The 27,344-nt window shown below is 38.4% G+C and overlaps 2 protein-coding genes across 2 annotated transcripts; both read right to left on the bottom strand.

The window, feature by feature from the left end:
- Window positions 1-14,972: 14,972 nt before the first annotated feature.
- LOC108140870 (PH domain-containing protein DDB_G0287875) lies at window positions 14,973-16,068 on the bottom strand. The gene is made up of 2 exons (XM_017263888.1): window positions 15,990-16,068; window positions 14,973-15,646 (listed from the first exon to the last, which is right to left on the bottom strand). The coding sequence occupies exons 1-2, from the start codon at window positions 16,066-16,068 to the stop codon at window positions 14,973-14,975; spliced, it is 753 nt and encodes a 250-aa protein (XP_017119377.1).
- A 3,352-nt stretch (window positions 16,069-19,420) lies between these two features.
- On the bottom strand, window positions 19,421-21,017 carry LOC108140606. Its single transcript, XM_017263521.1, has 2 exons — window positions 20,706-21,017; window positions 19,421-20,109 (listed from the first exon to the last, which is right to left on the bottom strand). Exons 1-2 carry the CDS (start codon window positions 21,010-21,012, stop codon window positions 19,421-19,423), a joined length of 996 nt encoding a protein of 331 aa, XP_017119010.1. The 5' UTR covers window positions 21,013-21,017.
- Window positions 21,018-27,344: the final 6,327 nt, after the last annotated feature.

Genomic DNA, 27,344 nt, shown 5'->3' with positions numbered 1-27,344 from the left:
ATTTTTTGTAAATAAACAGTAACTGACATCATGGAGTCGAATGACTAATTTTTGTGAAAACTTTGAGACCACTGCGCAATGCCCAGAACTGAAAATTTTCAAATACATTTTTAATCGACTTTTTCAAAGTGTAAAGTATTTCTTTGGAGCACCCTAATGTTAAATATCGATTAAAGTAAGTAATATATTTAATAAAATGTAGCAAGTGTATATAACCATTTGTCTAACATTTATTAGTTTTGAGAAAATAAAAGTTATTTATATTTTTCTACGTTTTTAAATGCTAATCTGTTTAATATATACACTGCTTGAACAAATTAAAAACACATTATATTTCCCAGAAAGAGTATGTGTGTAGATAAGAAAAATGATTGTTTTTGTTTCAAGCATGGCTAGTTCGCTGTCTTAACAGCGCAAAGTACACCGTTCTTGACCTAAAACAGCCTCAATTTTTCTCGCAGTGCAGGCCGGCGCTACTTTTTGTGTTCTTCTGTCGCCGTAGCACCGAAAAGCCATAGCGCGGGGCAGCCTGTAGAGCTGCGGAGCTGTGGGAAGCCGAAGCTATAGGTATCGGGGCTACAGGGGCCACGCCCGGCGGTTGTTTAACTCGAGTGCTGCACATAATTCATGTGTCCACTTGCAATTTTTCGTTTGCTGCGACATTGTTATGCTGGCCATGTTGTAAAAACGCCAAAAACAAAAGAGAGCCATTCGCCAAAAACGCAAAAAAAAAGAAAATAGAAATGAAAAAAGGAAAATGGGAAAATGGGAAAAGGGAAAAGGAAAACACGGAAGCACCACCCCACCGAAAAAAAAGGCAAAATGTGAGGAAAAAGAAAGCCAACATTCAGCATCCAAAGAGACGTGTGCGAGCGACTTTATATGCCATTATTAGTGTGTTAGAGACACACACTTTTTTTTCGGCTGGATGTTTTGGTCGGGGGGTGGTGGGTGGTTCAGTAGGTGCTTCAGTGGGTGCTTTAGTGGGTGATTCGGTGGGTGACTGGCTGACTGCGCGTGCGAGTCTCGCACACAAAATAGATTACTCAGTGTCGCGGCACTCTATCACGGAGCCAGATCGACTGCGGTGAAAGCGGGGTGAAAGTGGGGTGAAACGGTAGTGAATGGTGGATGAAGGGGGTCTGAAGGGGGCCTGAAGGGGGGATGACGGCCATAGGTGTCGCACGGACAATGCGCCTTGATGTGAATGCTAAGTAAATCAATTATTTCCGAGTGGCCAGCAGATCGGTGCCAATCGAATGAGCAGAAATTCGGCCAGCAGTTGATCCCATTTATTTATGAATAAATAGAGTAGTAAATATATCACATAAATGTGATACAATAATCAAATCATCTCCTATCTTACTCTTATAGCTCAAGTACTTTAGCATAAACATATATTGCGAAAAATATTACAAATTAAAAACCAATGCTTTGCGTAAAAATATTTAAATAAATTTAAATAAAAATATTCACAAATATCAACAAATAAATCGAACTCAAAGACGTTCGAGTTTTAAGCCAACACTATAACTTTTACAAAAACAAATTTTTTGTCATCTTTAGCTTACAATTTTGTTTAAAAATTATTAAAGGCTTTATTTGTTTGTGAAACTTTTTAAAAAACTCCTCGTTTAAGAAGAGTTACTTTGAAAATGTATATCTCCTAATTTGGCTTAAGCTTTGACAGCATTTACGGCAAAATTGCAATATTTTTTCCTTTGAATGGGACAGTTTATAACCCCTTATTTTCTCTCCAAATAAACAGTGATCCAATGAAGTGGGGGCTTAGACCTTTGTAAGCCTTCAGTTCCCAACGAAGGCCAGTTGATTCCGCCGGTTTGCCATCAAACATTCAAGTGACAGTAAAGTGCATTTTCACACATGTCACCCGTTGGCCCAAAAAGGCCACTTTGCCCCGCCCTTAACCCGTGCTGACCACCCCTAGCCGCATAATTTATGGCCCGACATTTATGGCTTTATGGCCTGCGTTTGTCACAGGAGTCGCCGAACTCCATTCAGCGCTTAAGCCCTTTTATTTTTTCAACTCTTTGCCAGTGCAGAATCCGCCAGAAAGGGTTAAACGTGGGAAACAGGCCCTGATTAGGCCTCCAGGATCATTAGTAACTGCTGCAGTCCGTCCGTCCTTCCTTCCGTCGCTTATCTTTCACTTTGCTGGCAATTATCTAGTCAATCAATTGATAAATGGAACTTTTACTCAGTCCTGTCCCCAATGACTGACTGAACGAGTCCCGGGGAAAACTTGGGGAAGCGAAAACGAAAGGAAAAGGCTGGAAAAAATCCAAGGAAAACCCTGCGAAGGGGCCAAAAGAACTTAAAGTTACCCAGGAATCAGATGGCAGCAAAATTATATATATTTTTTTTTGCCCATATTCATTATTATAAACAATAAAATATCAAAATAAAAAAATACTTTTTTCAAAGTCATATTTTTAAAAAAGCTTAAGATGTAAAAATGATAAGAAACTTCTTGGATTTTATTTGAGAAGAACCCAAGGTTTGTGCATTGAAATTTTGTAATATTTAAATTTAAAAACATGTATTAATTGTATTATGAATTTAATTTAATTTTTAATGCATATATATTTTATGTTTTGAATAATACTTATAGTAAAACCATAATTTTTTATTTTAATTCCAATAAATAAAATCCTTTTTAGCTGACATTTTTTTAAAAGAAGGTACAAAAGCTTATCAAATATGTCTATTTTATGTTAATCAATGATTTCCAAAAATATGGACTTTTCCTATTGCTTTTTACAAATTTGCACTTGGGCACAACTTAATTTTCTTATACGCCCCAAGTACCCTGTAAAAAGGGGAAAAAAAGGGTCCCTGTTGGGGGAGTCGACTCGTCACTTGACAACGACATTAGGCGACACTCTTCAATGCCTTTGAAGACGGTCTTCACCCTTTTTAAGTGCCAAATTATCCCAGATTCCTGGGCTGTTGCATCGTTCGCCTGATTAATTGCCGCGATATACGTATACCTATACTATGCATACCATATATACAAACATATATTTTCGGTCAGGGCCCTGCATAGATTCCGCAAATTAATGTTGACATGCACAATAAATTTAGCAGCACTTGAAATCGAGCATTAGCATTGAATGTGATGTCACTCGATGGCTGTCAAACGTATGCGAAAATTGAAAATTGAAAATCCCCCCATCGATTTCTGGCCGTCTGTCAGTCAAGCCCTTTTGGCCGTCATTTTGGACCGGCGGCTGTTGGCCATAACGGCGCATCGAACTGGAAAATTATTTGGTCATTATGTCAACTTAGTGAACACGAGGTGGACGGATACAACCAAAAACGCAAACCCGGAAAAACAACAGCCAGAAACAAGGCAAAACAATGCAAAATGCAGTGGATATAATTTGGAGCGACCACCGCAGCATTATAAAATCAATTAAATTTACAGTTTCCATGGCGGTTGTTTTCGTTTTGGCTTTTTCAAACGAAGGAAATTGCAAAGTTTCGTAGTCAAGCGTAGTTTTTTATAACAAATAGCTCTTATATTGCTACCAATAAAAAACAATAACAAAAAAAGCCAGAAAATGTTTTAAAATTTGAATAATTTTCAAAAATTAACATATAAAATATAATGTAAGGTAAATAAACAAAATTTTAAAACCTCATTTAATGAGCTTTTCTATTGTATCACAAATATTGAAAACTTTTTAATATTTTATAATTTTATACTCAAATAACTTTAATTCAAATAAAACATTACATTCAATAATAATTAAAAATAGTTAACCAGATTGTTAATTAAATAATCTCTTTATATCTTCTTCCCTCTTTTTGATATCATCCAAACTTTTCAAAGAACTCCCCGAAACTCGATGGGATGAATCTTTTCTTGAGGGCTCACTTTTGTCGCAATATTATTCTCGATTTTCTGCGGTGGGGGGATTTCGGAATTGTTTTCAAGATGGGCTTTCTGGTGAGCTGTTTGATTATCTTCCATTTTAGTTAGGATCGTTTGCAAAATGGTGTGCACCGCCAGAAATTGGCTTTTCATTTCTGAATGCACCTCCAGAAGTTTGCTCCTCATTTCACTGTGCGTTTGACAAATAAAAAAATATTTCCTGAAGCCAAAATTATTATACATTTATTCGTTACGTATAAATATTAATTAATTAATTATAAATTAAATTAATTATAAGCCATTGACCTTTAACATTCAGCAAAATTAAGAAAAAAAAATTGGTTGGCTACTTTTGCATTTTAAAGAACTCTGACAAATCGAGACGATCTTTTAAAACGTACTGAATCGCAGCTATTTTTTGGGCAAACAACGAAAACCAAAAAGTTGCTGATAAGAAGCTATATGGCTAAAATTTGTTTCCGTCTTCTAATGTCTTTTCTACGTTATCACTGGACCGGAGGTCAAGGATAATTACATTTTTTAGTTTGAGAGAGAGGCAATTTCGAACCAAACCATTTCCAATCTGCAAAGAATTGGTTTGTGTCTTGCACAAAGACGTCATAAAAGTATTTCTCGGCAATTTACTCATTTTCGAAATCAGCAATTAAACTGCTCCCAACGAACATTTCTGTTTGGCCTCTATTCTAAATCTTTCTTCAGGTGAAGGTGAACCCATTTGAGGGCACTTTAGGTATCAACAAGTTCTTTTGAAAGTTCTTCTAGCCGTCGCCTCCCAGGGGAATATCGCGAAATTTCCCGCAGCTGCCTTCTTGAGTCCGTCCGTCATCCTCCGCCTCCGTCCGGGGGGCGGTGGGCGTGGCCACGGCTTCTAGGCCAACTCGGAAAATAACACATTTCAATTTTCCACATGGGAAATGTCGCGCGCCGAACCAATTTATGATATCCGCAAAAGTGGCAAAGGCAGGCAAAAAAAAGTAAATAAATAAAAAAATCGAAAAAAGAAAACAAAAATACTGAATACCAGACAACCGTTGGGAGCGATGGGCGTGGCACTGGGCAACGTTGACAGCAAATAATAAAAACAAGTGGATGGCGTAGAAGAAACGCAAATTTCATCAGATAATTGCGAATCATAAATGCGCTAAAAGAGACATAAATCAGAGCTTGGAGAAAGGACATCAAGGGTTAAGCTTTAGTAAAACAATTTTGACTTTTTACATTTTCGAGGCAATTTCAAGCATATAAAGGTTTAAAATATTTCTGTATATAAGACTACTTTTAAAGATAAGCCTTAAGTATCCCTTAAAGCATTAATTTATTGCTCAATTTTAAAGTTTTTCAATTGATTACGAGTTAGCTTAATTATATATTATATATCTCAAAGATGCAAAAATGTATATATTTAATATAAGAGTTCTACATTACTTTTAAAAAAGACCAATTTTTATCCAATAATTTGTTTTTACTAAAAATAAAACAATACTAATTGAATGCACTTAAATATTAAAAACATTTAACTTAAGTTTTTCTTTAACATCAAGTTATATTTTCTTCTATGAAAACCCTATTTTTAGTTTCTTGGTAATTTCTTTATAACGTTTTAAAATATTTTGAGAGCCAAGCTTACATCAGCTTGTATATGCCCGACTTAAGTTCACATTTATGTGCCAATTCTGTTTGCAGAGTGCATAAAAAATATTGAACGCGAATAATATTTATATCGCGTGTCGGTATCCATTATGCCGAGTTGAATCTATCTGTTCTTCTCTTTCCTCATGCCCAAAAAAAGCATATAAATAAGTTGCAAATAAAGCGAGGCGTATTGGTAATAATTTTAAAATTTATGTTTATTTACAATTACAGTTTATTTGCCAAATGCACACAAACAACGAAAACAAGGTTCACGCCCTAAAGAGGCGACTCAAAATAAATTACCAATTAAATTTTGCTCACTACTTTAGGCCATTTCAATTTTTGATTAACTTTCGCACATGTTTAAAATGCCTTCCACACGCTCAACTCAAATATATTTTACTGTTACATTTTATTAAATATAAGTTATCATACTTTGTTTAAATTACGTTTATTTAAAAGTTAGTGAAGGCAGTGCAATTAATGCAAATCGCATTCATAACAATAGATATTCGATGCCATTTCCGAATTACCAATAATATGCCACAAATCAAACGTTCGGAAAAAACTAGTCAGCAAATATTTAGAGGCTGCAGTAATATATATTCGCATTTATGTTAATGCAATTATTGCTTGACTTCGCTTAGACAGCGCTTAATAAATGTTTATTAATCATATTTGTAAACAAATTGCCATTGCGCACCATTTGTGAACAATTATTTATTTATGCCAATAAACATTTGCCAATTTCCACTTTGCAATTTGCGTTCCGATCCGCCACGCCTTCCGCCCCTATAGCAGCTTTATCCCAAGAGTTTGCATACAATATTTTTATTATTGAATTTTAATTAATTTAACAAATAATGGTCAGCCGGAGCATAAACAAATTCAGATTAATGTGCAAGGCAAATTATCGATTTCAAAATGCTCTTTGTTTTTGGTTCACCTTTTATTAAGTTTTTGTATTAGAAAAATATTTAAATCAATATTTTAATATTATTTAAAATGGTATATTACTATAAAAGAAAATTGCCACTTTAAGGCATTCATGTTTTTAGTGTTTATAAATTTACACAAATCATCAGAAAATAAAATTCACAACGATTTTTTCGATTAACCCAAGAATTGATTCAATTAGGCCCCACTCTTTCGATATCCCGATGAGCATTACAGCCGATATGCCAGGCCTATGCCACGCCCATAAATTGGCTTAATGACTTGCCGGTTGGGCGGAGCACAAACAACAAATGAAAAAAATGGGAAATGCTGGATAAAAAACAGCAGAGAAATAAAAGGCAGCGAAAGACGAAACAAAGAGAACTGTAATTGATATTTGCTTTATGTGCTTGTGCACACAGCGAAATTGAAACAGTAAACATATTTTAACATATGCCCAGACATATTTACTTTTATGACTTCTGTCGGCCCGAATCCCTTATTCCGATTCCCGATTCCCGATACCCAAAACCCGTTTTCCGGTTGGCCGGATGGGTGCCATAATCGCAGAACTCGGCGTTCGTCACTCGATGCAAAAACGATTAATTAATTAGTGCAAAGTGACGTTTGGAAATCGGTACCGCTATTGAGTAGCCGCAAAAATAAAAAATGGGGGCAATTCGGCAGGCAGCTTAAAGAAATTTTAATAAGACGCCAAAACTGACGGACTTAAGTAGCTTTTGTTACTTTATTTTATATACTTATTTCTTTTTAAGAATGCTGAAAAATAGCATTTGAAGAGAACATTTAAAGGTAACTACGACTTTGTAGCACCTTAATATTAAGTTTTAAATTAAGCCGTTTTCAAAACTCAATAATGTGCTAGATTTTAGGGTTGTTCAAATTAGTTGTTTTATTTAATAAATTTATTTCTTTGGTTAATGTAAAACACAATTTTCATAATAGCATTTAAAGTTATATATATTTCGAGATCATTTAAAGATCACTACGATTTCGTTAACACTTTTTAATAAGGCCATTTTTAAAGTAAGTACTTTTTATAGATCTTAATTATTTCCCTATAAACGAATTCCCCTTTCCGGTTGAATGAAGAATGAAATCGCTTCTCTGCAATTGCACGGCTTTCGGCTTTTGAACATTTGACCAGCACCCAGCACACACCACACACACCCCACCACCCACTCACCTTGGCAACTTCACGAAATCGCTGTTGTTGTGCTGCTATTTCTGTATTTTTGTATTTCTGTATTTATGTATATTTACACCCAACGGATGCAAGTTGGAAAATCCTTTTGCCGTTTCAGCTGCTGATTTTTGCCTTGAAACATGAATAATGTTGAAATTTAATTATACATAATTCAAATACGATTCCAACAGTAAATCTGTTGTGCAGCACAACTGTGCGTGTGATAGAGATGGAATACTTGTATACACTCAGAGAAAAATAACATTTTGATTGAATATGTAATTAAAATATTTCATAATTACTTTGACTCTTTAAATAGTTAATACATACACGTTTTTTACCTTTTAATTAAATGTCATTAAAAATATTATAAAATAACAAGAACGATGTGACAATATATAGTTGATTTTTAAATCGTCGACTATACTAAAAAGTAAAGTCATTATAGGTCGAATGGTCTAGAAAAAAATTACCAAATATGTGGGGTATTTCTTACGAATTCAATAATGAGTTCACAGCCTGTTTTCTCAGTGGCTTAAACCGAAAGAGACGGGTAAAGCAAGCGCGACTGAATGAGCCGGCCAAATGTTGGGTGGAAATTGGAGGCAAATGGAGGGCCCAGAGGAAGTGGCATACCCGGTTGTCTCCTCCCAATGTGCCACGCCCCCTTGGCCCTTTTCCAACCCCCTCAGCTGCCCGTAAGGCCCCCTCTGTCCCCACTTTCCGCGCATTTTCTCACACGCTCTAATTAGTTAAGCGAAGCGTGGGGGCATGGTCATGGGTGGCGTGCAAAGCGGGACGGTGGCGAAAGGGGGGTGCGGTTGCAGCTCACCAGTGGCTGCATCTTTTGTTAGAACGCGAGCGTTTTTCCCGTTGCCAGAGCAACAAAAGCCCCCAAAGGTAGGCAAAGGGTTAACCCCTTGATACCACTAAGCTGAGTTTGTTCTATCCTGTTTTGTTTCTTGTAAACGTACTACTTAGGCTTTTACCCAAAGGAATTTTTTATAACAAATATGGTGCCAGAAGAGGATAAGTTATTAATCTAGAGAGTATTTTCTGACTGATCTGTCAGTTTGAATAAAATATTTCCTATTACACTACGCGTGCAAATAGCACTAGATTTGATTGATTTTCACATTGAAATTAATTTTGAAGAGCTCAGAGAAACCAATAAGTGGTTAACATATTTATATATACAATATTATTAAGGCGAATTATACATATACATTAAAGGTTTAATCTACCATTTCCAATTACTTGCCATTCCAAAATGCTTCTTGTGCTTACATCAAAGGGTTAAGTAAAAAGGGTGCTTCAAGCAGTGCTTTCCAGAGGAAAGTGCAGCGAGGAGGGGGACTGGTAGTACAATTTTTATGCGATTTTCTTTTTATTTCCACAATAATCGCAGCAACAACAGCAGCAAGAAAGCAGGCACTCGATTGCACCGAAAGATAGAGCGAGAGCGGATGATCCAGGTGCGAAAGAGAGCGCAGCAGAAGGGGGGTAAAAACGCTGAAAGTGGGATAAACTGAGGTCTCAAAGTACCCGGCAATATGCAACTATATGCCAAAAACTATGTCGGCAGAGGCGAGCTGTCCATCTGGAAAGTCTCGCCCACCCTTAACCCACCCCCGCCCAAGCATTAACCAACTACCGGCCCACATTAACCCCCCACCCCCCCGGCAGCGGTAATTAAATTGCAGCTGGCTTTCATTGTTGGCGCCTTTGGAAAGGGGAGTGCACAGATGCACCCATTTACCTACTTTTCCCCAAAACTTAACACTATTGAAGTGGCTAAAAAAAATGGTCAAACCTGACTCTTTAACTTAGGCCCAAAAGGTAAGGGTTAAACAAAAACAAATCAAATTTTCATCTATAACGTATACTAGTCATTTTATAACATATTTAAAAATAATTTAAAAAAAAACAAGAGAATATATAAAAACATTATAATTTGATATTTGGTTGATACTCTTAGAAACATTGAACTGTGAATTTAAGTTTTCTCCAAATTGTGTGTGTTATTTAAAAAACCTTCTGTGTACACTTCTGTATAACATTTTAAAGCTCTCGTTGAGGCATCGTGTGGAAACAATTTTCAGGAGAGAATGTCGAGTGCATTTAGCATTTCAGCTTACCTAGATGTTTATTTAAGCGATGCTCGAGCTTCCCACCATTTACATGGAAATTATTGTCCGTCCGTCTGTGTCAGGTTTTCCGGACGGACTTTAGTCAGTCGGTGGTCGATTTTCCCCTTCTACCCTGAATTAGTTGAGCGCATCAGTCAGCTCGATTGCTTGTGCCGGGCAAAGAGGTTCTGAGCCAGATTTCCAATGCATCATCAGCACTATAATTATCAGCATTAGTTGGCAACAAAACAATGGGGTCTTGTGAGAATGTTATATAGATTCAATTCCGCTGAAATTTAGAATTTGTTTTTTTTTTATAAATTTCTTTAAATGTATTCAAAATTGTCTTTTGTATTAAATAAGCCTATATTATGTATGTCACACCATAATTTCAAATATCAAAAAAAAATTTCAGAGTAATTTATTTAAACAAAAAGAAATTCTTTTTTTTAACAAAAGCTACTAAATTTATATTTTAATATACAACAAATGGCTATTAATATGTTTTTTTGATTATTAAAATACATCATAAATACCGGTTGCCCATAATATGATACATTTTTTTTATCGGATGCGTCCCACTGTGCACCTAAGCCAGAAACAATGGGCTCGGCAACAAAAGCAAGTGCCTTGGCCAACATTTGACCAAAATCGGATTCGAACAATACCATGCTGCAGATAGCTGACTGTGGACTTGGAGCCTCGAGGAGTGGTCCTCCGATCTGGAAAATGCATTTCGAAGGCAGTGGAAGCTACTTACAATGGCCGCAAGCTGTCGACAGGCAGCTCGTCCTGCAGGATACTCATACCGCCCGTCCTTCCAGATTCAGATGCAGATGCAGATTCAGATTCAGATTCAGATTCAGATACATATGTATCTGAGGCAGAGGATACAATGGGATACAATGGGTTGGGCTGGGATTCCTGGCCGAGTGAGTGAGCTGATCGGGTTGGGGTGGAGTGGAGTGGGGGCCCTGTGGAGTGTTAGGCGTTTTAATTGCTGGCATTAATTCAGACATGCAGCATTTATTCACCAGCCATCAGGACACCGACCACCGAACACCCACTCCACACCCGCCATCAAAAGTGCCTTGGCATTATAAATAAATGCATTTGAATCGCTTTTAGCTCCAGTGAAAGACGAAATATGCACACTTAGTTGGCTGCTCTGCAATTGCCATTTAATTGAAACACTTTGCCATTTATAAGGCCGTCTGTCGCTCGGTTCAATTTTGAAAATTTCGAATAATTTGTGGCCATGCTTAGCCAAGCTGAATCGCTTGCCATAATGCATTTTGCCATAGTCCAAGAGATTGTAAGTTCAATTTAGAGCGCATTTCCCCGGGGCAAACTTCGTGTCGAATGTACATGGCTTTCATTGGAAGATATTAATTGTTAAGCTGGGTCCGAGGGCATTTCATGAAGTCGTACTCATGGGTAAATACTTATATTGTCCTTCTTTTCTTAATATATTGTGTATTTATCTTAAAAAATGTAAAACATCAAAAATCAAAGTCCATAAATACGCAAGCTTATATTCAGTATTATTTTTCTTCTCGTTTTTCTGTTGGATAATTAGTATGAAAACATAATTACCTGCACAAGTATCTTTTTACAATGAAAAACAATATTTTGGTCCATAGAATTCATTTACCCAGTATGCGCTTTAATTATCCACAGTAAGTGGACCCCAAAAAAAAAAACCATTGACAACATAATCCAGGGTGCATTATGTTTCATTTTCGCCCCGGTTTCATTAATTTGCCTTTGCGGCATTTTGCTGATTTGTTGCTGCCTAGTACTGCAGTTGCTACTGTAGTTGCTGCTGATGCTGCGGGCAGTAAAACTGCAGCAGTCATCATATTAAAATGCAATTATACAATTGCTTTTGTATTGCCACCTGACGCCAAACCCTATTCAAATCGCCCATTTTTGTCGCACTTGTGCATAATTTAAACCGATTTATATGTTCGGGGTGGGCGTGTGCTTTGGCATTTCGTGCATTCATAACGAGATGCATTAAAATTTAAATTGCCAACCCTCGACAGTGGGCGCTCGAAAAGATGGCTGCCAGGTGGCTTAGAAAGTTGAGCATCAAAAATATGCTACTCTCTTATATATTTTGCAAATGTAAACGCGTTTTCTTTTTTAAAACCTTGAATCTTTTATTCTAGTTTTTAGTATTTGTTTTTAAATAATGCAAAGTCTTACTAATTTATGTGTTTAATTCCGATTATTATTATTAATTAGTTGTATTTTTTTTTGTAAACTTTTTTTTTAAAAGACAACCCATTTAATTGATAATTTATAAAGCCAGCCATTGTTAACAATTAATTGTTTCCAATGAGTTGGATTTTCCTTAGCCATGTACCACTGTCACAGTCTCACGTTGCTTATAGCTGCCGCTAGGTGGCGCCACACGCCCAAGAACCCTCGGCCGAAAAGTGGGCAATGGATTTTGGGCAGCAAGTGAAAGAGTTAGAAAGGCCAGCGAAGAAAGGAGAAATGCGGCAGAGGAGACTGCAGCAAAGACGATAAGAAAGGAGCGGGGAAAAGCAGGGAAAGTGCAGTGAAGTTGCCGACACAAAGGCGGTGGGTCAAGGGGGCGGGGCAGACGGGGCAGACGGGGATTTCCCCGGAGTTAGGACCAACTTTAGCACTTGGTCCGCCTCTTTATCCTTAGCTTTCTCCGTTCTCCGTTCTTTTTTCTTGATTCACTTTTTTTTTTGTTGGCATTTTAAGCGTGCAAATGTTAAGTTGGTATAGTATACCTCCTTTGCCTTTTTATAGAAAAAAACTTAGAGTTGGCGTCGTCGTCGTCGCCGCCCTTTTGTGCCAACTTGACAAACTAAAAATGAAAAAAGTTTCCCCGAGCGGCGCCTTTTTCAATATCCTTTTTGCCCACAGAATGGGGCGTGGCGTGGCGGGGCGAACTGGAGGTCGAAGGTGAAGTAACATGTAAGAAGGCAGCCATGACGACGACGACGACGACTCGGCGTATTGATTTTGATTTTGATTTTGATTTTGATTTTGGCCCGCCACTCGAGAGCTTCCCGCTGGAATCGGAATCGGAATCGGAATCGGAATCCGAGGAGGACTGTCTGACTTTGTGCCGGGAATCCGAGGGATTTGCCGCATTAATTGGCAATTAGATAGGTATTTCCTTACCAACCGATCCGATCACTCAAAAACGTATCAATTACGACTTCAATTAAATTTGTTTGCATTCGTTTAGTCATGTTTCTTCCTTACTTTTTATTCAAAATATTTGTTTAACCCAAAATAGGTCATTTGAATAAAATTTAAGCGCTTAAGTACTTGAAATTCATTCTTCCCATTTCAATATTTAGTGTTTGAAACAAATTAAGAAGTTTATTTTTTGAGAATATGGGTTTATTTGAAATAACTAGCCGAACCTTTCATAATGATGAAAATTATTCTTTTATAATTTATTCCATCTCATTTTAGTCAGCTTTCTTTAGCTTGTTTAACCTTTGAGCTGAGCCCAATAAAACTTTGGATTTCTTTATCGAGCAATCAAATGATTGGCCTTAAATCATTCAGCCAGCCACAGATCTCGTCTTGTGTTCAAGTTGATCTTGTCTGACCTCTAACCCCAGCCAATTAATCGGTGAAAACCGGTCCACATGCCCCTCCAATCTCGCCGATCTATAGATAAATTTCAGACAACCTGTCAGCTCACAAAGTTCAATTCCCCTGAAGACGGCTGCTTCTCTACGCTATTTATGCGTAATTTGCCAATTTGCACAAATTTCGGGTATTGAAAAAAATAAACAGAAGCGCCGGGAGAAAGCGGAGAAGTGAACAAAGCACCAGGCACTGAGAAAAACTTGTATGAAAAAGAAACATACAATATTATTAATGAATAAAAAAAAAATAAATTTAATAGGGGTTTTTATGTTTATAATAATTTGCATGCTTTTCGTTTAATAAAAATTCATTTCAAAAGATAATTAAAAATGAAAATAAAGTAAATTGGTAAACAATAAATAATTCATTATTCTTTGGTTCTAAATAACGAAATCAGCCTAACAAAATTTAAAATTTGCGTGGCCTTGCAAAATTATGGCTTCATTAATTAAACATTAGTATTAAGGTTCAAGATGGAAATTCTTTAATTAATTTAGTAATAATTTTGAATTGAATATTAAAAATCGAGGTTTGTTTAAAGTGTTCACACAATTTTCTGTTGTACACGCGCCACACTTCTTTGACTCGGTGTTTTGGGTCCGGTTCACGCGTTATTTTACTTTCATGGTTCAGGGACGGGTCTTGAACTTGCCACAGTCGGCGGCAGGATATCATGTTCCCATATTTCGTCTGGCCCCTGGTGGCCCTCTTTTATTTATACAAAACTGTGCGGCAAGTCGTTGACTTGGCCTAATCCAAAAGGCAAACCTTTTGCCCCCGCCCACTATCAATTGTTCTCGAGAACTCGAAAAGGGCAAAAGGATTTTCCCGGTCGCGCCATTTTGTTTTACGTGCGGCGCGAAAAACTTCAGGGTCAAACGTTTATATAAAACACCCGCACATATTTACCGGTGGACAAATACCTTTTGTTCTTGCCCAATTTACCATAAAATATTGCTGAAATGAAATTTAAAACCTCTTCAAGTTATTCGTTTATTTTCCATCCCACCGTTGTGCTTGGATTTGGCACCTGAAGAGTTGTACGAAAATGAAGCTACAATTTAATTGGGATAAAAGGAACTGGAATTTAATAAAACTGAGAGTAAAATTCACCGAAAAATCAACTAAGAAATATTTAATTTTCTAAGCCAAATGAATGCAGAAACATAATATCAAACTAAATAGGCTTACAAGCTTAATATCATTTAACACAAATATAAGGGTTGCAAAGATTTTTCTCGTTTGCCTGAGTGCCTTGAAACTCATTGAAATCTATAAACATGCAATTTAACAATTTAAAACAAATGCTGTTCTGAAAATTATACAATAAAACCACAAGTCTCTGTTGTTTCTCTGGGTATTATTCTCTGGGTATTATTTTGTGTATTACTTTGTTTTCCGTTTTGTTTTTATTTACTTTTTGTACATAAATAAATATGTTTTTGCACTTAAGAAAATAGAAAAAAAAAAAGTGTTTAGATGGGGTGGAATATTCGTTTTAGTTGGCGACTTGAAAGCGTCGCCAGATGCGCTGCAATCGAGAATCGGAGCCGGACTGACCCGTTTGAATTTGCGATCGATCGTTGTGATAGGGTTCGATGAATTGGACCGCAGACTCGGAGTTTCGCTGCTGACTTGCCGACTGCTTTTGGTTGGGCTTCCGCTTCTGGAATCGCTTCTTTTTCTGCGGATGCTTGTGCACACGTCGATGGGTCTTCTTGACCAGGTTCCTCTTCTTCAGTCGGAATTTCTTGGGCCACTGCTTTTTCTGGCTGTGTTTCTGTGCGAGTGGGTTCTCAATGGGCATCTGCTCCTCGACATTGGGCAGTGGCAGGTCCAGACGATCCTCAAGGCCGCGGCCAGTCAAGGTGGTCACTGGCAGCTCCTGCTCCTTCTGGCCCACACTTGCCTGGAAGGAGCGACCCGTGCTGTTCGAGGTGGGCGTGGTCGTTGTCGTCGTCGTGGTCGTGGTGGAGGGCGATCCAGTGGGCGTGGTCGTGGTCGTGGTGCCCGAGGGCTGCGTGATCACAATCACATTGTCACTGGGCGGCTGCTGGAAGAGGCCGCGCATCAGCATGAACTTCTTCATCAGATCCCGCCCAGAACCCACATCCTGGGGCGAAGGACTGCCGCCGGAGGCACTGCGTCCCTGCAGCTTCGGCAGGCGGTACGCTGAAAGGCAGATGATACCATTGGTAAAATAAAAGTTACCCAGATATAATGTTACTTTGTATCTCGTTTCTTTTCAAAATAAAGGACAATTAATAAATTTAATTAACAATATGTATGTATTTTATAAATAAAGGTAAAGATGAAGAAAGTATTTATACATTTTAAAAACTGAGCTCAACAAATTAAAGAAACTATTTTAAAACATTAACTTTCCCTTTAGAATAATGTTTTATTCGTTAAAAAAAAAATTATAAAAAAGTTTTATTTTCTGTAACTCTGGAGTCTCTAAGTAAAATTTAAATTGAGCTGGTAAAGTCTAGTCAGGAAGTGTATCCGAACTCACCGCTCCTTCGGGACTCGCAGTGGCTTAAAAGTGCCAGAAGGACGACTAGAAATGTGTTGAAGTTGTGGGGGATCTGCATGGTGGAAGTGATGGGTGCCCTGGTGGAAGTGTTTGGCCTCCGATCGAAGACCTGCGTTCTTATAGCTCCCAGTGCAATTAAAAATTTCACCCGCCCCAGCACAAAATACAACATACAACATACAGAGAAAAAAAGAGAGTGACACATCTTGCGTGATGAACGGACGACATGCAATTATTGGGCGGCCTAGAACGGAAAGTCGGTGCTGGGGAAAGTATCTCTGGATACGGCCAGACAGACTCAGATCTCTCCGACCACCGGGCAGTAAATCAAATCTAATAAACTCGACAATAAACATGCGTTCGCATAAATCTGCACTGGCCAAAGGGGAAAAACTCGAAGGCAAAGATACTCCGGCTGTATAAATAAATAAACGAACTCATGTCCGCCCGCCCCAAAAAGCACAGCTCTGGTCAAAATAATAATGGCCATACATATAAAAAGGGTTTTTTAGCGAAGTCTAAGACTTAGTGCAAGGAAAAGCGAGCTCTACTTAAAGGAAAAAATATTGTTAATTATTAACTTTATAAAAACCTTATTAACGCTTGCTAGGAAAAGTTCTACGAAAACTTAACCGGTTTTATTTTGTAACACTATAAACCTTTTGAAGATTTAATGGGAAAACACATCAAATACCCTGCTACTGATTTTCAAATCAAACAATACTTTTTTATTCATTTTTGTATTTGTAATATATTTAATAATTTATTTTAATAAATATTACGAGTGCCTGCTTATTTAGTTGTCTAAATATTTCTTTAAAATTATAGTTTATTGTTCATTGGTATCACTATTTAGAGAGGACTTTTAGTGGTTTTAACTGCCTGCACATATTTATTTATGTTACACCACCAGTATCTGTGGCATAATGTGGCCTGCTCGGATAGTGTCGAGTGCGTGAGCCGCACCACCAGGCAAATAACTTTGGCATAATTCACTTAAATCTTTTTGTTTTAATCTTGAAAAGTGTTTCCCACAAAACTCTCGCCAGCACGCACACGCAGAGCTTCTGACAGGCGAAAGATACAAGATACAAAGATACTTGTACTTGTCTACGTGTGCCGGTGCCTGTGCCAGTGGCAGTGCCATTTCCTTTCCATTGGCCCCCAGCTTAAGCACCCGTCTCGGAAAATGTTTTCCGTAATCATCCAGAGTGTTGTGTCAATAGCTAGACGTTCCCTTCAACTTTGTATTTACTATTATCGTTATTATTTCTACTGTAACACTTGTGGTCTAGTGGAAATTCGAGTTGGGGAATCTATTAAAGGGTCAAAAATACAATTGCTCCTCTGCATATTTTTACAAGTTTTCTTACGGGTTGTCAAATGGCATATTATTATGCCATACAATTCTATAAAAAAGCAGACACTTACTTAATTTATCATTAATAAGTTATAATCACTTCAGAATGATTTTAGAAAGACAGAGACATATTTTATACTATGTTTGCGTTAATTCAACATTACTCTCTATTAAGTCGTTAAAGTGCCTGAGTAAGAACCAAACAAAACTGCATTTAAATGGCAAGAAATCATTTAAAAGATTTATTTGTCTTGTGTGCAGGGAAAAAGCTTGAAAGAGCTTACAATAATCAATTAAAATCACTTGCATATTTATTGGTAAATTGTAAAATATGTGTCCTGTTCAATAATTGCAGACGCTATTTGAATACCTTATTCCGAAATGTTGATGGAAAAATTAGAGTTCTGCAAGTCAATCATAATTTTCAATGTCTTTTTTTTGGCATTGCTTAAATTCCATTTATTTTGCCTGACCAATCAATAATTTAAATTGAACGTTGTGTTTTTGGGTGTCTTATTTTCCGAGGAATTCCATCTTCGATTATTATTTTGCTTGCATTTCTGATTAAATATCTTCAAGACTCTACGGCCCTCAGAAGTGGAAGCCAGACGATGTTTGGCATAAAATTCAATTATAGAATTTTCTATTAACTTAAAAGCTTCTTATATTTATTTAATTTGTTATTGTGTCCCAGTGAGGTTTTCGCCTGTGCGAAATGTGGGAGGTGAGTCCACATCCCACATCTATCTGTTATTATTATTGAGCTCTCGACAGTTGAGAGCACAGAATGTTGCCATCAATTAGACACACATTCAGAAGTTGGCCAGGGAAAATGGGGTTGGAAAATTCCTACTATTTGCCATTTTGCCATTTGGCATTTTCTTCATTTCATCCGCAAACATTTGCCAGATAATTTAACAGAACTCTGTCCCCGGCAAAGTCCATATTTTTCACTGATTGAATTGTCTTTACAGCAAATTAAAATTGATCTAGTTAGCGCATCTATTTCGCCGAGTTTTTCCCTCTGACAAAACTTTATTTTCCCGAGCTCATGTAAAATGTTTATGGGTAATAAGCGAAACTCTGCTCGCAAATTGAAAAGTTTTCCTTCCGGCCAATGGAAAAACTTATCAACTTAATATTATTGGGCCAGCGCAGCGATGAGAGCAGTTTCGCGAATAAAGTTATGCATTTTTTCACTCCTTTTCAAACCATCCATACACATGCGTTCAAAAAAGTAGTAGTGGAAAAAAAAACATTTTTAAAAAGGGTTTTTTTTAGTTTTGACAGCTTAAAATTAGATATTTTGTAAACATTTTTTTATTTTGCAAATTTTGCAAATTGTTAGCTAGCAAGTCAATATTTTAACATCCTTGTAGATCAATAATACTCAGTAAATAGTATTTAAAAATTATTTTAAAACTAACACAGCTTGCGTATGGTTCTATAATTTTAAGCACAACTGTTATTTAGAAGAGATTTAGTCATGGCTGATCGGATTGTCGATTAAACATCTCCTGACAACTAGTTTGGCTAGTTTGGATGATTAAGCTGTCAACGCAATCGATTCCAATTAAAGTTGTTGACTCGGCAAAGATTGGATGCTAGAACGTACACAAATGGAATTATAAAACTTATAGGTTTTAAGTTATTCGTATTAAATTCTTTCTTTTATCATGATAAATTTGTTTTCCTAACCTTTAAAGGTATTTAAATTTAAACAATTTGTACACTTTTACACTGGCCTTTGAACATATATGATAAAAGTGAAACGCCTTGGTATCAAAGTCAAATTTTCTGTGTAGGTATTTGAGTTTTAAAATTTTTGCCCCAAAAATCTAGACGTCCATATAAAACGCCTATTATTAAGGCCAAATTGGCACGTAATTTCATCAAAGTGAGTTTAATTTCTTATTGTTTTCAACCGTTTTCCCCAAAAAAAATCAGAGAAACCATGTAATGCAATTTAAATAGTTTATTGGTGTGGAGAAAAAAAAAAGGCCTTAGGTCTAGTGGCTTGTCATCGTGTTGGGCTTGGGTTTGGCGCCGATCAGTTCCTGAGGTACTGCACCCGGCGGATGTTCTGGGCGAGGGACTGCAGGGGGCGTCTCCTGACCACTGGACGTTGTCTGAGTCGCTGGCCGAGCAGGCCGAAACCTGGTGATCCGCCCGCCGAGTGGCCACTGGGGGTGACCTCGCTCTCCTCGTCGGCCACTTCCTGCCCAGTGCCCTCCAGTTCGAACCCGGCCATGTCGTCCTCCTCCATCCGATCCTCCTGCTCCCTGATGCTTGGAGCTGGACCACTGGCCAGCTGGCGGAACATGCGCAGGTTCATGGGCACGTAGCGCACCTCGTTGCCAATGGTGATGGGCACGAGGGGCACTCCGCCGGCCGGCAGACTGTAGCCGCCATTGAGGCCTCCCAATCCTGCATAGCTTTGACCCAGACCATCGCCGCCGTAGAGGGCCGCCTCGTTCCAGCCGAAGAGGTCCGGATAGGAGAGGGCCGGCGAGGAGGCGTCGTCCTGCCGCTTCCGGAAGTACTGCATGGGGTACTGGTAGCCCAGGGGTGCCCGGATGAACTCCGAGGTTCGGGTGCCCGTTGCGGCCGTCGAGGCCGGCACAGCCGTGGCGTTCGTCACTATGTTGTTGGTGTTGTTGTTGCTCACACCACCCGATCCAGAGCCAGTGATCACCACCACTGTGGTGCCGCGTCCCAGGAATCTGCCCTCACCCTGCGCTGATGTATTAAACGGAATAAAACAATATAATAATTACACTGATTCAAAAATTGAATTAAAAAAATGAGAATCAATTAAAATAGAAAATATATCATTTCTAGATTAATTTAAAATCATAATGTTAAATTCAATGCATATTAAATTGTTTGATTAAATTCTAAAATATTTGATTTTAATATAAGATTCAAATTTAAATTCAAATGCTTTTACTTTTAATTAAATTTTTCGGTACTTAGCTTTATGGCAATTGTCAACTAAAATGCTTAAAAAAATTGAATATTTTCATATATAAAATAACCATTAACCGCAATTGCTGAAAACCAAAGCGAAAAATATTTGAATTATTTATAAAACACCTAAATTTACTATACTCAGAAAACATTCAATAACCAAGGTATTTAAAATACCTATGTTTTAGGAATAGTGACCTAGAAAGTATCGGAATGGTTTTAATTTTAGGAAAAATAACCTTAGTCTTAAGGCGTTTTAGTTAGGTTTGACACTTTTAGGTCAGTATTTCTAAAATGTTGGTAGATTTAATACTTTATAGTCCATTCAGGTATTTTGTTGTTTTCCAAGTGCTCGTTTTTCTTACCATTCTGGCTTCGCTGGGCAATCTGGGCGGGGGTCAACCCACTGGTCAGCAGGAGTACCTGCTGCAAGTCCTGCCGGCCATCCTGGGGATCCTCGAGATTCACGTAGAGAGCGCGTGGCTCGGGGATCTCCTGGGGGAGCTTCTCCTCCGGCTCTGGGAAGTCGAATCGACTGGCCAACTCCTTCCAAAGGGCCAGGGGAACCACATAGCTACTGGCCTGCCGCGGCGCTGTCCTGGCCAGGCTAACACCCAAGAGGACAAGGGCCAGGAGTGGCAGCCAGGAATAACTCTTCATTGGAGGCTGCATTCTGCTTTTGCTCCGACTGGTAAGGGAAAACTGTGAGTGGTCCAGCACGATTTGCAGACTTTTATAGCAAATAGCTCCAGTTTTTTAGGGCGGTCCCCTAATGAGCCGCCATTTATCCGCGAGCTTATCACCGATTTTTCGCGATTAAAACCATTAATCTCACTTCGTTTCGACTTGTTCTCGACTCACGGTCCATATCTTTTCTTCTCGGGCCTTATCGGGCTTTTTAACTTGGCTTATTAGTTTGGTAAAGAACTGATGTTAATTACACGTGCCCCGGATAAGCAAAATTAATGGGCCAAGTGGAGCCTTTCTGTAGCAGGCAGATTATTCAATAAGTTTTGGACTCATTTATGTGTGCTTCAGTGAACACAAAAAGCAACAGTTGTCTAAAAAGATTAAGTTTGTCACAATTCAGAAATGCAACTAATTAACTTACATTTAAGGTTAATAAATAATTAGGGTTGCAAACTATATTTAAGCATTCATTATTATTATAAATGCAAGCCAGAAAGCAATATTAATAAAATGTCTTAAATATTAGTTAAATAAAAACAAACAAAATGTTTAGTTCAAATAAAAGAACATTCCAATTTCTCAATATTTGATTAATCAAGCTCTTAAAAATATTTATTTAAGCTATGTGCTTGTGACAAAAACGATTACTTATATTTAAGAGTATGAACGAGAAAACTCTAATCGAGCATATTTGATTTTAAACCGATATTTATTAATATCTTACAATTTTAAGTGTATTAAATTTATTTTGACTCAATTGATGTGCCATTTTATGCAGTAAGTGGGGAACTAAAATATGAATGCGTTTATCTGACTGTTTAGAATTTAATTGAATGGTTGCATGGCATTAAATGCTACTCGTTTTCTCCGCTTTGACAGTCTGACTCAAATGGCTGGCCACATGGGCAGTATTCATTTTAGAGTATATATTTCTTTGAGTTTTTATGTCCGCTTTCATTTAGCTTGATGCAAGACAAATAAATATTCTGTTGCACTTATTTTTCGGGCACTTTCATGCTAGCCAAAACTTGGCACCTCGTCCCGTCTCTTTCTTTTAGTTGGTTGTCTATCTCTTTCGGTATGTTTGCGGCCGTGTGTTTGTGTTTGGCCCAATGTGTCAAAGTCAACTTGGTAAAAAGTTTGCTTTTTATTATTTTGTTGGCACTTTTTGAACTGCTTTTTGGCTGCATCATTTTGTTTTTTTTTTTTTGTGTTGTATTTCCTCTTATTTTTCAGTCTCTTACCTACTTTTCATTTTCTTTTTGGGCCGCTTTTTCTTGGCCAACTATTGCCACTTCTTTTCCAGATGCTCTAGTTATTTTAAGGGCAGTGAAAAATATTATAGTGCTAAAAAAAATATTAAAGTATATATACAAAGTGTTTACTTTAAGTAGTGAACAATATAAAGAGTGTGCTTACTGTAATGTATATTTTAGAACCATTAACTTAAGTTTAAAAAAACAAACTATTAAATATTATTATAACAAATATTTAAGTTAAATAATTTGTTTTACATAGCACAGTATTCACTTTTAAGAGAAAGCACTGTATGCACAACAAAAAATAAGCAGTGGTCGGTTAAGGCAGCTGGACTATGGCGGGCTGAAAATGCAAGGCCATAAGGCGATTTTAGCGATTTTACTTCTGCCCAACGGCTTTTTTCCGGCAATAAAAATTTAAGTCGATTTTATGTAGCAGGTTTTTAGTATGCTTTTTAAGCGGGCTTAAGGGGGGATTTCCGTGGTGTTTCAGCCAAGAACTCTTTGCGAAGTTGCAGTTGCTTTTTAAAATTTTTTATTTGCCAAAATTACACACAAAGTTTCATTTCTCTGGCGATTTTGTTGTCTAAGGTCTGCGAGTCATACGAAAGAGATAGCGAAAGTCAGATGGAAAGAGACAGGCATAAAAAGAGCGAAAGAGAGCGGGACTAAACTGCTCAGAGTTAATGGCATCGTCAAAAAATTGGAAAGGTTTATTTAAATTTCAACTTGTTTCGAAAACGTTTAAAAAGTTTTGCGCTACTAACTGACTGCTGATAACACAAAAATCTCACCCCTTAGCCCTCACCCCATACCCACTTACCCCCTTCCCCAGCCCCCCATCCATCCCCTTAGCCCACTTATTTTCCGACTTCTTTGGCAGCAAAGAAAACTCCCCCGCTCCTTTTTTCCTGTCCTGAGGCCAAGTTAAAACAACTGACAAAAAGTTGTTGCCTCCGAATGGCAACGAATCAAAGGGGAAATTGGGAAATGGAAAAGCTCTGGGAAGAGCAGAACCGTGGGAAGGGGGGCGGGAAAAACCAGAGGGAGGCCGTGACAAAATTAGCACGAAATATTTTATTTCTCAGCCAGACAAGTCGGCAATAAAACGAGAGGATTCAACCGAAATGGTTAATAAATAGGCAGTGATGTAGGGCTTTTGGCTTAGGGATAAGGGTCACATTTTGATTACCTTTAATAAATGTTATTTATAGAATAATATTAGACAAAAAAAAAACACTCCTAAGTTATTTTACCTGTAATTTATAATTTGTGTCAAATTCATAAATAAACTATTTTTATATTAAAAACATCTTCAATAATTTGTATTCGATCAAAATACATGAAAGCCTTAATAATTAATGAAAATTACTTAAGAATGCTCTTAATCAAATAATAATACTTTACTAATAAATATTATTAAAGAAAATTGTTTAAAAATAAGCTAGTACCTTACATGAATTTAAAATTTGTTTCTAAAATAGAAGCACATGGTATTGGACATTAGAAATCGCATTGCCTTCTTGGTGATTTATTCTTTAATTTTCATTGCTGGCTTTTCCCTTTTTCCCTCGATTTCACCGCCCGTTTCCCTCGCTTTTTCTGGCTCGCCAATGAATCTGTCAGTTTTTCAAATATCCCCAATGCCATTGTGCAAAGTTTCGAGTGGCAGCCACTAATATTGACAGCGCACAAATGTAGAACAAGGGGGTGGTGGGTGGTGCCCCAGTGGGTGGTGCCCCAGTGGGCGGTGCCTGCGGGTGGGTGGTGCTCTGGAAACGTGCCTGAGCACGTCTTCTACTTAACTTTGTTAAACACAAATCCTTTGGGCAAAGAGTTGCTCCGTCCTTCTCTTTGGCCCACGCACACGCATTAGTGGGCGGTGGGGGGCGGTAATGGACGGTGGGTGGTGCCCAAGGGGGCCGGGGTCGGTGGACAGACCGGCAGACATAATCGCATAAAGATAAAACAGTTTAACAGTCGCAATGAACAAAAGCAACTGATGGTTTTTGGCCGCAAGAAGACAAGACAGAGCCATTCAATTGACCTCCTGCTGATTTCCACGGGCGGTAATGGGCGGGGGGCGTGGTATTTGGCGGGGACGGCCAAAAAACTCAGTCTATACGAACAAAGATGGCCAACGGCGTTCGTCGCGCAAAAATCTGTCAATTATTTAAATCGCCAGGCAAAAATCTTGGCCAGGTTTTCAGTTCAGCAGGGAAAGCCCTCGGGGTGGTTCCAAAAATGGATATTTATACCTTTGTGTGGTTAATGGAGGGGCACTGCGGAAATATCTTAGTATTGGCAATACAGAGTGTTATTTTCGGAAATAATCTCTTTTTTGGCAGCACTCAAGTTAATATTTGAATCTTTAAATTTCTGTGTATCAAATATATTTAAAATTGATTTCAAGATATAATTAACCAACCAAGTTTAATTTTAAAAAAATATTTATAGAAAGGTTTTAAGCAATTGTGACCTTTAAATATGTATCATTAAAAAACGAAAGTATTATTAACCATAATAAATCTGAGCAATTTTTCATTTGATTTTTTTTTCTGAGTTGCAAGTCATAATAAAAGTGACTTCTAAGCTGAGTTGCTTTAAGTGTATAAAAGCAACTAAGTACACAAATGTTGACTGGGGCAGAAATATCCAGTGTCTGCTGGTAATTAAAATGAATACAAGCACTTTTGCAGGCTTTTTGTGGGATTGGCAGCCCTGGTCCAGCTGCGCTATGGTCAAATGTCGTCTAAGTGGGGTATCGAAATCGAAACCGAAACCGAAAGCACTGAAACTTGGAGTACGAAATGCGCGCAAATTAAAATAATAAATCCGCCAAATTAAGCACGGAACTCGTTAAGGCCGCGCTGTCCGCGGGATAGAAGAAGCTCTTGCTTTTGTATCCTGCTGATGGCGGCTTCTTTTGACGTCGTCATTAGCAGCATTTACACGTCGCTCAGGGATAATAAGTAACAGGGCCAAGTGCGAAAATAAAGAAAGCGGAAGAGCAGACGCAGACGACTGCGAGGACTGACACAAATTAAACTGAAATTAGTTGCAACTCACTTTGCCCTCGCTGCTGCCAAAAGGATGGGGGGTCAACCCCCTGTTTTCCATTGTCGAGCACCGAAAAATAGGGGCGAAGCGGAAGGACCCGATGACTGGTCTAATGAGAAATGTCTGTCGGGGGAAGCTAGGAAAAAAATGCAACAAGACGCACTCAGACATCCTGATGGCAACCCTGGCCGGCAACGAACCACTATCTTGGTAGAGTTGATTTTTTGTTTTGGCAAGATATAAAGTTCGAGCTTAAACTTGCATCCTTTATTGCGTTACAAACAAAGTTTGATGCGCTCCTAAATATATTTCTAAGAAGACCTTATCAAAAGCAATGACAAAAACAAATATAAATGGTTTGGAAATTTTATATTTTCAAGTTTTTTCAATTTTATTGTTAATAATCGTATTTGTTTTTTTTTTTATTTATTTAAAAAAAAAAAAATTAATTCAATATAAGCTTTGTGTATAAATTACTATTTTGTATGCCTACAAGTAGATGTGGTTCTGTATCTTTTATTTAAGCGCTCCCTAGTTTATTAAATAAAAGCAGTATCAAAATTCGTAGTGATTTCCACCTTAATTTAAAGCCTTTTTTCCCCCCAAGTGGCTGACAACTCCTTGATTGACCAACTGGGGGCGCCACACACGCCTGATCGATGTTAATTGACCGAAAATTGTTTTTGCCGTTGACCGCGAGGACGTGGGACTTAAATGCCTTCTGCAGTCGCCGCTTATGACTTGGCCATTGTCCTCGAATGCCGCAAAGCCCCCCTTGGAAAAGCCCCTCCCCCTGAAGTGCCGCCCCTGGCATTCTGCGGCGGATGTTGCTGCTGTTGATGTTGCTGCTGCAGCAGCAGCAGCACTTACTGCAGTTGCAGCTGCGGTTCGCTCGCTCAACTGCCACAGTCAGCGATAAAACCACAAAACAGCAACAGCCATAAGGAGGCGGTTGCAGGGGGCGTGGTTGGAAGGGATGGGAAGAGGGTCTGGGAGGCGTGGCAGTGAGGACAGGGGCGTGCAAGAACAATGAGGTGATAAACTTGCAGGCTCAACGCATGACAACGATACCCACCAGCAACAGCAACAACGGCGGCGACAACGTCACATTTTGATGGCTCCTTGGAGAGATGGCAACCCTCTGCTTGAAGACAGGTACACTTGAAAAAACTAGAGAGTATTTCAATATGTGAGATCATTGCATCTTAAAAATAATTGTAATATTTTTTGTTTATTGTGATATGGTTATACTTTTAGAAAGTAAAGTACTATTTGATTAATTACAAAAAAATCTATTCGCTATGGAATGTTTTTTTAAATACTTGCTGAGTCTGTGAAATTTCATACAACTTTTTCTCCCAGTGAAAGTAAGCAAGCTGGGAAGTGCAGTCATCCTTTCTACGCTCGCTGTGTGCATGCAAACAACAAAGGAAAATCAGCAATAGCAGTTGTTTGGAGGCGATGTCATAGACCGCTCCCTAACCGCCCTCCTCACCATGTCGCCCCCTCCTCGGCACCCCCCTCGACAATTCCTTACCCCCCCACCGCCCCCTCGTACTGGATTTTTTTGCGCTGCTGCTCTTTAACGTGTTTCAAAAGAAAGTTGGTTGACTTTTGAATGACTTTCTTGGCGCGCTTGGCTCGCAGCACTCTTGCTCCTCCCCCTTTCCCCTTTCCCCTTTCCCCTTCCTCCTTGCACTGGCACGCCCCCACCGTCCACCGACGCCGCCACCGTCCCCGTCCCCGTGTTGTTGTTTGTTTTATGTGTTAAGTGCGCTGGGCCCAAGCGCGCAAATTTCTTCGTGTAACTGATGCTGACGTTGACATCGCAGCCCCAAGCGACCCCACCATTTTTACCCTCCGAAAAACCCCATATATAGTATAAACATATATATATACACGCTATATATATCCGAATGCAGCGGGGTGTGTGTGCACAGTCGAGTCGAAAATCTAGTTACAATTAAAGTGACAAGCTGGCAACGCGGAAAACAA

Source organism: Drosophila elegans, unplaced genomic scaffold (assembly GCF_018152505.1).
Source record: "Drosophila elegans isolate 14027-0461.03 unplaced genomic scaffold, ASM1815250v1 contig_149, whole genome shotgun sequence".
Taxonomy (NCBI): Eukaryota; Metazoa; Arthropoda; class Insecta; order Diptera; family Drosophilidae; genus Drosophila; species Drosophila elegans.
This window is presented reverse-complemented; position numbering and strand designations above follow the sequence as displayed.

Excerpts from the sequence above, each read along its gene's own strand:
- LOC108140606 (XM_017263521.1), bottom strand. The coding sequence starts at position 21,012 with ATGCAGCCTCCAATGAAGAGTTATTCCTGGCTGCCACTCCTGGCCCTT. Across the intron at positions 20,110-20,705 it reads TGCCCAGCGAAGCCAGAATG|CGCAGGGTGAGGGCAGATTC; the intron begins GTAAGAAAAACG and ends TTAATACATCAG.
- LOC108140870 (XM_017263888.1), bottom strand. The coding sequence starts at position 16,068 with ATGCAGATCCCCCACAACTTCAACACATTTCTAGTCGTCCTTCTGGCA. Across the intron at positions 15,647-15,989 it reads CTGCGAGTCCCGAAGGAGCG|CGTACCGCCTGCCGAAGCTG; the intron begins GTGAGTTCGGAT and ends TCTGCCTTTCAG.